This window comes from Psammomys obesus, unplaced genomic scaffold (assembly GCF_907164565.1).
Source record: "Psammomys obesus unplaced genomic scaffold, mPsaObe1.curated_primary_1811, whole genome shotgun sequence".
NCBI classification, from domain to species: Eukaryota; Metazoa; Chordata; class Mammalia; order Rodentia; family Muridae; genus Psammomys; species Psammomys obesus.
In genome coordinates this window covers 25,335,252-25,348,874 of record NW_026592890.1, presented here as the reverse complement: position 1 = coordinate 25,348,874, position 13,623 = coordinate 25,335,252, and the positions used below count along the sequence as shown (strand labels likewise).

At 43.6% G+C, this 13,623-nt stretch overlaps 1 protein-coding gene across 4 annotated transcripts in view; it reads right to left on the bottom strand.

Moving 5' to 3' along the window:
- Positions 1-306: 306 nt before the first annotated feature.
- Positions 307-13,623, bottom strand: part of Rpf2 (ribosome production factor 2 homolog) — a 28,610-nt gene continuing 15,293 nt past the window's right edge. For all 4 annotated transcript variants that reach the window (XM_055615909.1, XM_055615911.1, XM_055615910.1 and 1 more), the window contains 3 exons: positions 6,305-6,407; positions 2,126-2,270; positions 307-866 (listed from right to left, as the gene is read on the bottom strand). In XM_055615909.1, the coding sequence (XP_055471884.1) occupies positions 687-866; positions 2,126-2,270; positions 6,305-6,407 (428 nt within the window). In that variant the 3' untranslated portion in view covers positions 307-686. The remainder of the gene's footprint in view (positions 867-2,125; positions 2,271-6,304; positions 6,408-13,623) is intronic.

Genomic DNA, 13,623 nt, shown 5'->3' with positions numbered 1-13,623 from the left:
CACCACACTATGAATCACACACACACACACACACACACACACACACACACACACGCTTGAGAATATATCTTGTTTATTGTATGGATGCAACACCTGTCGATAATCTGATGGTCTACAGCTTAGGCAGAAAATAGGAGGAGGGACATCCAGCAGGCAGGAAGGATTCTGGGATAGAAATCTGGCTGGCAAAATGTGAGGACAGACACATGGTACCTGAGCAGAGATAACGAGCCACTTGGCTAAATGGAGATTAGAAAAAGTTGTGGTTTTTTAAAGTTATGAGCTAGTCAGAGAAGAGCCGAGGTATTTGTAAATATATGTATTTTGAGTATTCTGGGAGCTTGGGCCTGGAGGGAAAACCACCCACAACACACATTAATTTAAAAAAATGTAAAAACAGGAAGAGTGGGGTAAATATGATCCAAACACAAACTTCAATTTTTAAAGAAAATTTAAGTAATAAATTATGTTACAGAAATATACAATTATGCTGGGTTTGTTGGCACTTGCCTGTAATTGCAGCACTTGGGAGGCTGAGGCCAGCCTGGGCTACTTGTGAAATCTTGCCCCCTCCCACCTCCAAAAACCTCCAAAAATAGAAATTCCTATGAGAAAACGGAACAGACTCCAGTAGAAAATTCTCTTTAGTAAACAACCACAAGAAAGCGCTCGTCAGTTAGGTTCCACTAATTTTTCTTCATTCTCTTTGATTTTTTCCCCTGGCCTTCTGTTCCATTCTCTGCAGGTCTTTTCTTCAATCCCTTCATTTTCCTGGTTTGTAGTTTGCTTAGGTCTTGCTTCTGCATATGAATCCTTCCAAAAGTTGTACCGAAAGTATCCTGGGAAATGTTCTTTCTCTTCTTTGGCTGTAAAAAAAAAAGAAAAAAATAAAGTGTGTATGTAATTTTTAAAATAGCCTTATAATATATAAACTGGCAAAACTCTAGCATGTAACTATCTTAGTACTAATTCTCATTGTGAAACTCTCTCTCTCTCTCTCTCACACACACACACACACACACACACAAAAAAAAAAACACAACACAGCTTTACACACCTTTCTTCTCTAAGGATCTCACTCAGAGCTAGCTACTAGCCTCTCCTCCATGCCCAAGAATGCTGCCATCTGGGTGAAAGGTCAGGTCATCTGGCAAGAATCACGACCCTGACCACTGCAGTGCATCGTGATAGTTTGCTGTGCTTCCATCAGAAGTGTAGGTGTTAGTTCAATCTGTTATTACTCCAGAGTTAAGATTTCTACTTATTGCTTTAAAAGAAATTTTATTGCTATTCATGTGCATGTGTGGATGCAGGGGCCACAGAGGCCACCAGAGAGGTTACAGGGGTTCTAAGCTCAAACTCTGGTTCTCTGCAATAGTACCAAGTGCCCTTAACCACTGAGCCATCTCTTTAGTCCTTTTATTTGCTTTTGAAATAATTTAAAAGTCAAAATAAGGGCTAGAGAGATGGCTCAGAGGTTAAGAGCACTCGCTGCTCTTCCAGAGGTCCGTAGTTCAATTCCCAGCAACCACACGGTGGTTCACAACCATCTATAGTGAGGTCTTGTGACCTCTCCTGGCATACATGCAAACAGAATGTTGTACAGACAATAAATGAATCTTTAAAAAAAAAAAAAAAAAGTCAAAATAAGCTGGGCAATGGTGGTACTATCTTTAATCCCAGCACTAGGGAGTCAGAGGCAGGCGATCTCTGTGAGTTTGAGGCCAGCCTGGTCTACAGAGTAAGTTCCAGGACAGCCAAGGCTACACGGAGAAACCTAGTCTCAAAAAAGTCAAAACAAAACAAAAAAGCCAAAACAAAGCTGGGCCTGGTACTGAATGCCTATAATCCAGCACTTGAGGATCTGAGACAGAAGTTTAAGGCCAGCCTAGGTTACAACTCAATAAACATTTAATGCCTATATCATTCTAAAAAAGCCCTTCACCCAGCTCATGATGCCCAAACTGTTCTGGTTTGGCTCAAAATGGCAGTCTTGGCTACAAAAGAACTGACAGCCAAACTAGAGTCCTGGCTTTTGCATCCTCTGTTACCTTTATCTGGATAGGTTCTTTCTCCTTTTTCTGAATATAGAAATAAACACAGTACCACATCACAGATAATGTACCTTGAGAGCTTTGGGCATTTTCATGGACAATTTGTAAAGGTCATCTGATGCTAAGTGTGTCCTCCTCATGACCAGGTCCAATGATGGGCCCATCTCTTCCAGTTCGATCCGTGGAGTTCTGCACCCAGATTTCTTCAACAGCAGCCTTTATAAATAGGAGGAAAATACTGTTTTGATTTTTTTTTAAGTCTCCTCTGAAATCTTTGTTGAGAGGGTTTTATAGCTTCAAATGGTAAGCTACAAAGGTCAAACCTCTTAAACATTTGGCTAGCAGAAATGAAATCATGTAATATTGCTGAGAAACAAGTATACAAATAATTCAGTGGTAGAGAGCTCATGAATGTTTGCACAAATTTGATACCTAGTATCAAAATAATAACTATAACTGGACTTCTGGAACAGTATGTTTAAAAAGATTAACAAGTTCCCATTTCCAACATTGTACGAGTTAAGTAAACCCATTCAAACTCAACTTTTCCCTACAACACATTAATGACCTCAGTAGATTGAGGTAAACCTAAAAAGAAAATCACAACTTCTTCAAAACACTATGTCCAAATAACTCCAAATCTAAAATATCTGAGGGAGCAGGAGAAAGGCAGAGTGAGGAGCTGTACAGACAAGAGGGAAGTCTTAGCATTTTCTCTGTATTAACATAGTAACAGCACACTCATGGAATGACTATGACGCTTTTTACATATGGACACACCTTGTGTATTCATGATGCTCACCCGCTTTTCTTCTGCACCCCACTTCCCAGTCACTAACACTCTTTTCCTCTCAGGTCCACATCTCCCCCCAATTGTTTTGTGAGTGGTAGCCTAAGAAAAGCTGAAAGACCTGCAGATTAGCCAGATGTGGTAACCCCAGCACTTGGAAAATGGAGGCCTGAGAACTAGCTAAAGGTCATTCTCTGCTAAACAGTGACTTCAAGGACAGTTTGGGCTATGTGAAACACTGTCTCAATATAATAAAAAAAAAAAACAACCAGCCCCAAATCTGAACATTATATTCAACAACCATATTTGATAGAGCAGCTAAGCCCCCACAGGTAAAAAGGTATCGGGTGGGGATTGGTGGGGAGATATTAACTGATAGAATAACAATGTTCATGAAAGATTAGCGTTGCACAAAAAGCCGGCACAGAGGCAAGAGACTGGGTGAAAAAAGAACAGAACAATTAAGGAAGGCTCAAAAGAGCAAACAGCAGGAATCTGGGTGTGTGAGTGTCTGTGTAGTGAGAATTCTAGAATTTTGGTGTCTTTAAGCAGAAGTATGGTTTTGCCAGCTGCAGATAGATTCTGCAAATTTTTTTGGAATTCTGGGAACTCTTCCAAGGGTATATAAATGCTAGGGCCCCGAGAGGTTAATTGGTGGTGGTTGCTGGTTGGTTGCTGTTGGTTATGGTTTGTTAAATAATCATGCTTAAAGAAGAAATAAGAAAAAAGAAATCAGATTTAGGGATCCCTATCTCTCTCCCCTCTATCTTTTCTTTCCTATCTAGTGACAGGGGGTAAAAGGGGGGGGGGGTGTAAAGGGTGGGATAAAGAAGAACCCCAAAATAGCAAAGACCAGCTACATGTGTGGGCCAGTGCCTACTAGCAGAAATTCAAGGCCCTAAGTGCACTCCCAGATAGCCAACCAAGACAGTGTACTCCTGGGAGGCACAATTGCTAGTTACAGCAAAATCACAACACCAGACATGCATCAAGCCATCACCACTCGATTAAACAAGGTTAGACAGCCTGTGATACACTAAAGCAGAAGGGTCCAATAACAAAGAGCTACAGTAACACACAAAATAAAATAAAAAGAACCGGACATGGTGGCACACGCCTTTAATCCTAGCACTCAAAAAACACAGGCTGGCAGATCTCTGAGTTCAAGGACAGCCTGGTCTACAGACTTCCAAAACAGCCAGGGCTACACAGAGAAACCCTGCTTTACCCCATGTCTCCAAAGAAAGATAAAATGAAAGCCAGGCATACTGACATGTGTCTGTCAACCCAGCCCTAAGAAGGTAAAATAAGGCTTAAGGTTGAGGCCAGCCTGAGCTACAAAGCAAAGATGTCTCAAAATTAAGTTACAGTGCCAACCCATGCTCTCTCCCTTATACCTCTCCTCAGCTGACACTGTGCTGCTGCCATTACATAATCGATCATACTGGAAGTTTGCTTTTTAAGGTAAACTGAACATTTCCTGATTGGCATATTTCTCTGCATACAACCTAACCAATACCCTAGCACAGCTGTATGTGGCACTGAGACTCTTTATCAGGCTGGTCGTGAGAACCCATGTCTATGATTCTAGTACTTGGAAAACCAAAGCAGGAGGGTCACTATAAGGTCAAGTACAGCATAGTCAGAGGGGCACTATATCTTAAACAAACAAACAAGCCAGCACTCAGGAGGCAGAAGCAGGTGGATCTCTGTGAGTTTGAGGACAGCCTGGTGTACAAATTGAGTCCAGGACAACCAGGGCTACTTGTCCCAAAAAAACAAAAACAAAAAAGAACTCAGTAATGTTACCTAAACATGCTTTTGTCTTAATTCCAGACGTGTGTGGCTGCTTTAGTTTGTCCACAGCTGTTAGCTATGATTGTCTCGTGCTCTGGCAGGAGCATGATCTTTGCCAGCTGCAGGTGGTTTAATTCTGAGGACTTTGAGTCGATATAACACCAGAGCTGGCAGACAGCCGGGAGCTCCCCTCTGCTGTTCCTGGCTGCTTTTGATGCAGTTTGATGAGAAGTAGCAAAGAGAACACACTCTGCCTCTTTCCCTTCTAACCTTCTTTCTCTATCTAGTGTTGGGGAGTTGGAGGTTATTAGGATGGAGAAGAGTTGGAAGGGAGGTAGAGGCATAAGGAACTAAAATAAAATAGACTAAAAAGTATGCCTACACTAGAGTGTGTCAAAAAGAACCAAACAAACCAATTCACGTGCAGAGTGGCCTTCACTCAGAAAGCAAACTCACTGAACACGTGAGTGCGAGCACTGACGTTGGCTACAGCAGTTTGCATTGAGAAAGCCAAGTACACAGCAGCATAGCCACAAGAAACCCCAAGACCGCAGCACTTGAGATGGAAGCAAGAGGTCAAAAGTTTAAGGCCAGCCTGGGCTACATGAAACCTTGTCCCCAAAATGAAAACCAAAGTTTATACTAAGGGTTCTGATTTTAAAATTCAAACACTGTACTATGAATGGCTGCCAGGGTAACGCTAAAAGTGACTTCAGCAATCCTACTCTATGGCAGATCTACTCACATCTGCCTTCCAAGTGCTGGGCTAAAGGTGTGCTACAATGATGTACACCTCACCCTTGCTCTTAAATCTGACTTGGAGAAGGCCAGACGTCAACCCAACCTTCCTCTGTCATCCACAGTGGAAGTGGGAAGAGCTGAGTGACTGAAGACACAGGAAAAGAAGGTGCTCAGGAGGACTGCGCCCACCTGGCTTGTCCCTCAATAAACCTTTACACTGCTGGGCACAAAACAACAGATTGACAAAAGAGGCAAAAACTTAGTTTCATCTGGACATTTGATTTTTTACAGGGGTAAGAGGGATGCTAACTTAAAAAGTGTAATTTTAGCACATCAGTATGTCACCGATCAACAGAACCTGGCTGAAGCAGCGGCTTAAGCCTACAATCCCAGCACTTAAAATGCTGGGGCCGGAGGACTGAAGTCTGGGGCCTACCTGGGTTACGAGTTCAAGGCCAGCTTAAAGCTACACAAAGAAATATTGTTTCAGAAACTCAGACTGAACAATCAATCTGCTTGTCAGGACTTACACTCATATTAACATTGTGCTGGGTTATGGTAGAAACCTACGCTGCAGGAGAAATTAATGCAGGCAGCCACTGGTCCTTTCTATTTGATTTGGGTTGTAGCTTTCAAATCTAGAATTCTGAAAATTGCTTTGGCTGGCTTGACTGTGGCTTGATGCTCTAAATCAAGAGCAATAATGAGATGGCACAGAAATCTAGGGAGCGAGACCACTAAACACACCAGACTCACCATAGATGATCAGAGACTCGGGAAAAGTGAGTTCCCCAGTCCAAAGCTAACAGGGAGGACAGATAGGGGGTCGGGGCACAGCTCCTGGTCCCAGCAAGAACCAGCTTTGAATTAGAATAAAATGTGGACCCTGAGGACTTTGAAAAACACCTGGGGATACACTTACTTATAGCTCCGAAAGTAAACCTTCCCACTCAGTGCAGTGAAGTGCAGAACATACTCTAATCCAGCCAGCCGGACATTTGGTACTGTGGGACCTCTGAAGAAATCTGAAAGACATAGTCAGTGTTAAAGAAAACTAGTTCAAAATCCAGCTACAAAGTGCTATCTTTTTAAACAATTGTGTGTGTGAGGACGGGAGAGGAGAGAGAGAGTGAGCACAGGCACATCTACACAGGGGTGCCTGGGGACAGTGTAAATGCTCACTGAGGCCAGAGAGGAAGAACAGCAATCTCCAATGGTGTTCCTCAGGAGCAGGGTTTCCCTGCAGTAGACCTTGGCACCCAGGCTAGGCTGGCCAGCCAGCAGGGCCCAGAGTGTCTCTATCTCCCCAGCACTGGGACTATAACCAAGCAGAAGCATGTAACCGGCCCTTGCACTATTTCCCCAGCCCTGCTTTAGTTTGCTTTGAGATGTGTTAACAACTGGTAATGTCAGCCTGGCCTCCAACTCCTCACCATGAGGAAGACTCTGAAGTCTCTCAACTCCTGACTCTACCTCCCAAGCCCTGGGATTAAATGCCTGCACCAACATAAACCTACTCTTTGTTTACTATCACCTATACAAAGAACAGTAACATAAAAAACCGCCATAACAATCTGAACATTGCTATTGTGTTCTGGGTTTCCCCAAAAGAAAGGCAGTATCTATCAGGTAGGTTAGACGGCTCAGTGAGCAGACAGCCTGTCATGCAAACCTGGAGACCCACATGAACATGGAAGGAGAGTCAACTCCACAAAGCTGTCCTTAGACTGCCACATGCAGATGTGCATGCACATCACACAAACAATAATACACTTTGCTTTTCAAGAAGAGCAACTGTATAGATTGGGATACAATCCGACGGCAGAAGGCTTGTATTCACCCCCGGAACCGCAGTGAGAAGAGCAAACAAGTATTTCCCAGTACATTCACTGTGCTACGCCTACGAGACCGGAAAAGGACTCTGCAGGAGGAGGCAGTTCTCTGGCAATCTTCTCCCTGCTGACTCACCTTCCTGTCACACACTGCACAAGCACACACTTAGGGCCACACCACCTAGTGACGTCATAGCCATTTTGCTGGGTAAACATGGTGTTCAAACCTTGAGGGAATTGTAATGACACTATCCAAAGTATAGGGCTGCTGTTACTGTAGTTCATTTGAAAAAAAAAAAAAAAAAAAAAAAAAAAGAAAGAAAGAAAACATAAACTAACCAGTGGCCTCACTTATTACTTCCCCTGATGACCAACAACATTCTCACTGCATTCCTCTTTCACCCTTCTGCTTCTGGCCCAAAATTTCTTTTCATGTTTCACTTCCTTCCCTTGGTTACGCCTTCTAGTGGGAATACAAAATAATGGGAAATTAAATTTATAAATCTACTTAATCCTAGTGTGGTAGTACTTATTTATAATTCTGTGCAATCCCAGCACTTAGGAGGCAGAGGTAAGAGGACTGTTGCACACCGGTACCAGGCTGGGCTACAAAGCTCATTTCAAAACACACACACACACACACAAACATACATGATCACACCCATACAAAGAAAAAAAGAGCCAGGTGGTGGTGCATGCCTTTAATCCCATCACTTAGCAGGCAGAGGCAGAGTTCCAGGTCAGCCAGGATTAACTACACAGAAAAACCCTGTCTATAAAACTAAAACCCAAGAAAGAAAAGAAAAGAAAAAGGAAACAGAAAGGAAGGCGACACAAAGCCATGAATGACAGAACAAGGCTATACCCCTCAAACTCAAGACTGGGAAGAAGATGGCACTGCCAGTTTGAAGCCAGCCCGAGATACACTGCAAGACCCTCCTCAAAATACTCTTCAGCTGGGTATGGTGCCTCTGCCTATAATCCCAGCACTTAGAAAGCTGAGACAGAAGTACTGCTACAAGTTCAAGGCCCGCATGGGTTTTGTATTGAGTTTTAGGCTACTTTGAGGTACAGAGTGAGATCACGTCTCAAATAACCAAAAAGGGCAGGTGAGATGGCTCAGTGGGTAAAGGTGCTGGCTTCGGAAGCCTGAGGAAGTGACTTCTGTTTCTAGAACCTATGTAAGAATGCAAGGAGAGAACCAACTCCACAAAGTTGTCTTCTGACCTTCTGATATGTGCTGTGGTGTACACACAGACACAGACATACAAAGAAACATAAGGTCTGAGGATAGTGCGGGGTGGAGCATTTGCCTAGCTGGCATCAGGCTCTGGGGTTCAATTCTCAGCCCAACAAAAATAATAAAAAGTCACTATTAAGACTGAGATGCTCTGAAAGTTATAATCCCAGTAATAAGAGTAAAATAATCACAAAGAAATCTGAAAGGCGCAACATGTCTATCTCAAATATCCTTTGATGACCTCAGATTTTTAAAGTCAAGTAAGTACACGATTTATATGCCACCAACTTTTCAAATATGCCTAGGGTAAAGAACACAGAGTTAAAAATATTTCCTCACCCCAGGTAATACAGGCTACTGCCACTGCTATTAGCTGCCCACCAGAGCTACATAAAGCCTCACTGCTGAAGACACAAGCTTTAGTTGCAGGACATCGAGAAATCAAGGTGAAAATTTGTTCCCTGCTGGCTAGCTATACTGGCAGCTGGGGAACACTGACATCAAGAGTTTTAACTCAGGGCTGGAGAGATGGCTCAGGGGTTAAGAGCACTGTCTGCTCTTCCAGACATCAAGAGTTTTAACTCAGGGCTGGAGAGATGGCTCAGGGGTTAAGAGCACTGTCTGCTCTTCCAGAGGTCCTGAGTTCAATTCCTGGCAACAACATGGTGGCTCACAACCATCTATACTGGGATCTGATGCCCTCCTCTTCTGGCTTGCGGGTGTACATGCAGACAGAGCACTCATACGTAAAATAAGTAACTAAGTTTTACCTCACTGGTGGTACCTCGTACCTTAAATCCCAGCACTTGGGGAGGCAGAGGCAGACAGATCTCTGTGAGTTTGGGGCTAGCCTGGTCTACAAAGCAGGTCCAGGACAGCCAAGGCTACAAAGAGAAACTCTGTCTTAAAAAATCAAAACCAATACCAAACCAAACTAAACCTCAGCTACAGTCATGCTATACACTACTGACCGGCAGAGCAAGATGTACTTGCTGGTGCAACTGTGGCATGACTGCTGAGTGCAACCAACTTGTTTTCTGTCCGATTTGAGGCCCCTCTGCAGGAAAAAATTCACACCTCAAACTATGAATCTTGTCAAAAGCCTATGGCTGGGGAGGTCATATGCCCTGGAGAGAGTGCAACTGCTGATGTTTAGCTAACTGGACATGCTATTCCTGTCCAACTGCCTTTTAAGGATTTATATTTATACCCACAAATTAGTGGTGCTGTCAGTTTGTTTGCACTGGGCAGTTCTGCAGACTCATAACTGGTCCAAGCAATGAAACCAATTGTTGAATGCTCGGCTTTAAATGGGCCGTCCAAGGGAAGTAAAGAGGTGGCAGAAAGACTGAAAGAGCAGGAAGGAGAGGAATGTTCTGTAACTCTGCCTTCTAGGCAGGACGTGGCTGCTGCACATTCGAGCTGAACCTGCACCTGATTCCTGCACCAGGTGCCACACCAGGGCAGGTAGTCCTGGGTTGTGTATCAAAGCAGGCTGAGCGAGCAGTGAGGAGCAAGCCAGCAAGAGGCATTCCTCCATGGATGTTTCTATTTCCGTTCCTGCCTATCTTCACTCCAAGGACTGAGACCAGGGTATGTAAGCCAAATGAACCCTTTCCTTCCCAAGCTGCTGTGGGTTGGTGTTTTATCCCAGCAACAGCAATGAAACTAAGACACGGGGGCAGCTAATGAGGTCACAAACCACCAGGAGTTATTTTCGTCAATGGTGTAGCTGTCGCCACTGGTAACCTGCCTCCCACCACCACTACCTATGCTTATGAATGCAACCGTTATCAAGCTAAGTGAGACACACAGGCACACACACACTTACAGGTAGTTTAACCTTGAATGAAACACAGTATTAAAATTTAAGAAAGTGCTGAGCACCAGAAATAGATCACAAGACTATCTATCAAAAGGGAAGTGAAGTGCTATGCCGTGAATGAAAGCACCAGAGTGATCATCTTAACAAGGAAGGAAAAAGAAACACCATTTTCTTCTCTTTGAAAACTTTGTGGTATGGCATTGAACCCAAGGCCTTGTGAATGCATGGCAGACACCAACAGCTGTGTTTGTTTATTTGAGAGATAAGGTGTCTGTCTGTTTGTAGCCTTGGCTACATGTATCGATGAGGCTGGTCTAAAACCTAGATCACCTGCCTCTGCTTCCCAAGTGCCAGGATTAAAGGCACATCATCATACCTTTACTTTCTATGCATGAGTGTTTGCCTACATATATTTTTGTGTTCCGCAAGCATATGGAGGCCAGAGAGAGTATGAGATCCCCTGGAACAGGTTACAGGTGGTTCTGAGTCACCATGTGGGGTACTGAGAAACCACCTGTACTGAGAAACCTTGGTCTTCTACAAAAGCAGACAGTGGTCCAAACCACAGAGCCATCTCTCCAGCCCATTTTGTTCTGTTTTGTTTTTGAGACAGTTTCATGTAGACCAGCCTAACTCCAACTCAGTATATACTTAAGAATGGCCCTCAGCTGATCCTCCTGCAGACCTGAGTTAGTTCAAACCACTTGAACAACTTAAATTGTTTCTAGTCACAAATCAAACAACAATACTAAGATTTGTATAACCTTTTGACAGAATAATACTGGCAGCTTTTCAAAAAGAAGAATTAATGAAGTCAGTAACTATTTCAAATTTAAAAGGTGACTTATAGTCAGGCATGGTAGCATATACCTTTACTCCCTGCACTCAGGAGGCAGAGGCAAAAAGAGCTCTGTGAGTTCAAGGCCAGACTGGTCTACAAAGCAAGTTCCAGGCCAGCCAGGGCTACACAGAGAGACCAATTTAACAAAACCAACCAAAAACAAAAGAACTAGCATTGCTCACTAAGAGTAAAGTCCTCTATAAGGAATGTAGTACAGAGGCAGAGCACAAGGACCTGAGCCCCCAAAAGGGGGTAAAAAAACCAGCCTTGGATGACCTTAGGGCTGCTGTGGCCAAAGTCCCCAATATAAAGTGACAGTAAATACTTAGCACCTAACAATATGAAGGAGCTGGGAAGAATTCACAAAGGGTTTCCTAGAAAAGAACTTTGCAAGAGTGGTAGAAACTGCGTAGTAAGAATGAAGCTGGTGGGCTGGAGAGGTGGCTCAGGGGTTAATGAGAACTGGCTGTTCTTCCAAAGGTCCTAAGTTCAATTCCCGGCAATCACATGGTGGCTCATAACCACCTATAGTGAGATCTGGTGCCCTTTTCTGGACTGCTGGCTCACAAGCAGGTAGAATATTGTACAAATAATAAATAAATCTTAAAAAAAAAAAAAAAAATGAAGCTGGCTGGGGTCGACAGCCTTCCTCGGGGAGCTCTAAAGCACAAGCAGGGAGCGCAAGGCCAGCTTGAGCTATACAAGAGGCTGCCCAAACCAACAGACCAACCAACACACACAGAATGGCTCTAAGAAAACACAAGAGGAATGTTTGTAACTAACTTTCTTTCCTATCTGTCTTGCTTGCTTTTTTCTTTTTTTATAAAGATTTATTTATTATGTATACAGTGTTCTGCCTGTAGGCCAGAAAAGGGCACCAGATCTCATTATAGATGGCTGTGAGCCACCCTGTGGTTCCTAGGAATTAAACTTAGGACCTCTGCTCTTAACTTCTGAGCCATCTCTCCAGCTCCTACTTTTTGTTTTTCAAGACAGGGTTTCTGTGTAACCTTGGCTGTCCTGGAACTCACTCTGTAGACCAGACTGGCCTCAAACTCAGATCCAACTGCCTCTGCCTCCTAAGACAAGTGGCACCACCAGGCTGCAACATATTTTCAAAAAATTAACTCTCTTTAAAGAAGAAATTGAGGGCGTGGAGAAATGGCCCTATAGTAAGACCATTAACTCTTCCAGAGGATCTGGGTTTGATGCCCACCACCTGCATGGTGGCTCAGATCTTCCTGTAATTCCAGTCCTAAGGGATCTGATGCCCTCTCTGGCCTCCACCAGCACGAGACATGGTAATAATGCACAGACATACAGGCAGACAAAATACCCAAATTATATAAAATAATAATTTCTAAAATGATACTAAATATTATAAAAATGTCATGAAGAGCTAACTCACTACCCACTGTGCTAATGAGGTAAAAATTTTAAAGCATGTTATATAGTACTTATATTATGAAGGGCCTTATGTACAAAAACTTTGGGGTTTCAGAGTTAATGACAGTTTGCAATCTTAAATTTTAACTGACCACAGATTTCTAAATTTACTCTAACCATGCTAGTAATGGCATCAGAGGAGCTGCTGAACACTACATGAAGACTACTATAGCACCAAAAACTCACCAGGGCTGTCAACACGGCTCAGCAATTAGAGTGCTTGCGACCAAGCCAGACAGCCTGAGTTCAATTCTTGGGACCCATATAGTGGACAGAAACAACTTAGGCATTAGAATGCCCCAGGCCTCACACACAAATAAATAAGAATGTAATAATTTTTTTTTTTTTTTTTAAAAACGCACCTACAAAGTCTGGCAATCCCATTAACTCGGAGATAACGAGTTATTCCTGCTAGGAAAATCACAGACGGGGCTGGGCATAGTGGTGCAAGCTTGAAATCCCAGCACTCAGAAGACAGAGAAAATCATCCTGACCAGAGATGGAGCTGCAGGAGGAAATGTGGAAGAGGGCGGGCCTGGCTACAAGAGCCCTACAGCACTGTACACAGGGCTTACTGGGCCATTCTAGAACGAGTTTAGAAGACCAAAGCACCAAGAGAAAAAGCCAAGGGAGTCAGGTTCAGGAGCTGTCAGCAGGAGCATTGGCTGTTCCGGGAGCTGGAGGGCACTGCTGTGGTAACCTGGCAAGTCGTCTCGCTGTTCTCTGCCTGTCCCGAGACCCAAGTAGGGCTGAGGATGGCAGAGGACTAATTTGCTTGGTGGAAGAAGTTTTAAGACAAGAGAACTCTAGGGGTAGTGGAACACCCTTTTAATCCCTGTACTCAAGAGGCACAGGAAGTTAGTTCTCTGAGTTCAAGGCCAGCATGGTCTACAAAGCAGACTTCCAGGACAGCCACGACTACACAAAGAAACCATGCTTCAAAAAACCAAACCAAACAAAACAAAAAATGAAAAACAGAAACCCCATTACTCATGCATCTTTCCAGAGGAGCAGAAACACAGAGTGGAGCATAAAGATGTGAGAACTGTACAGTTTG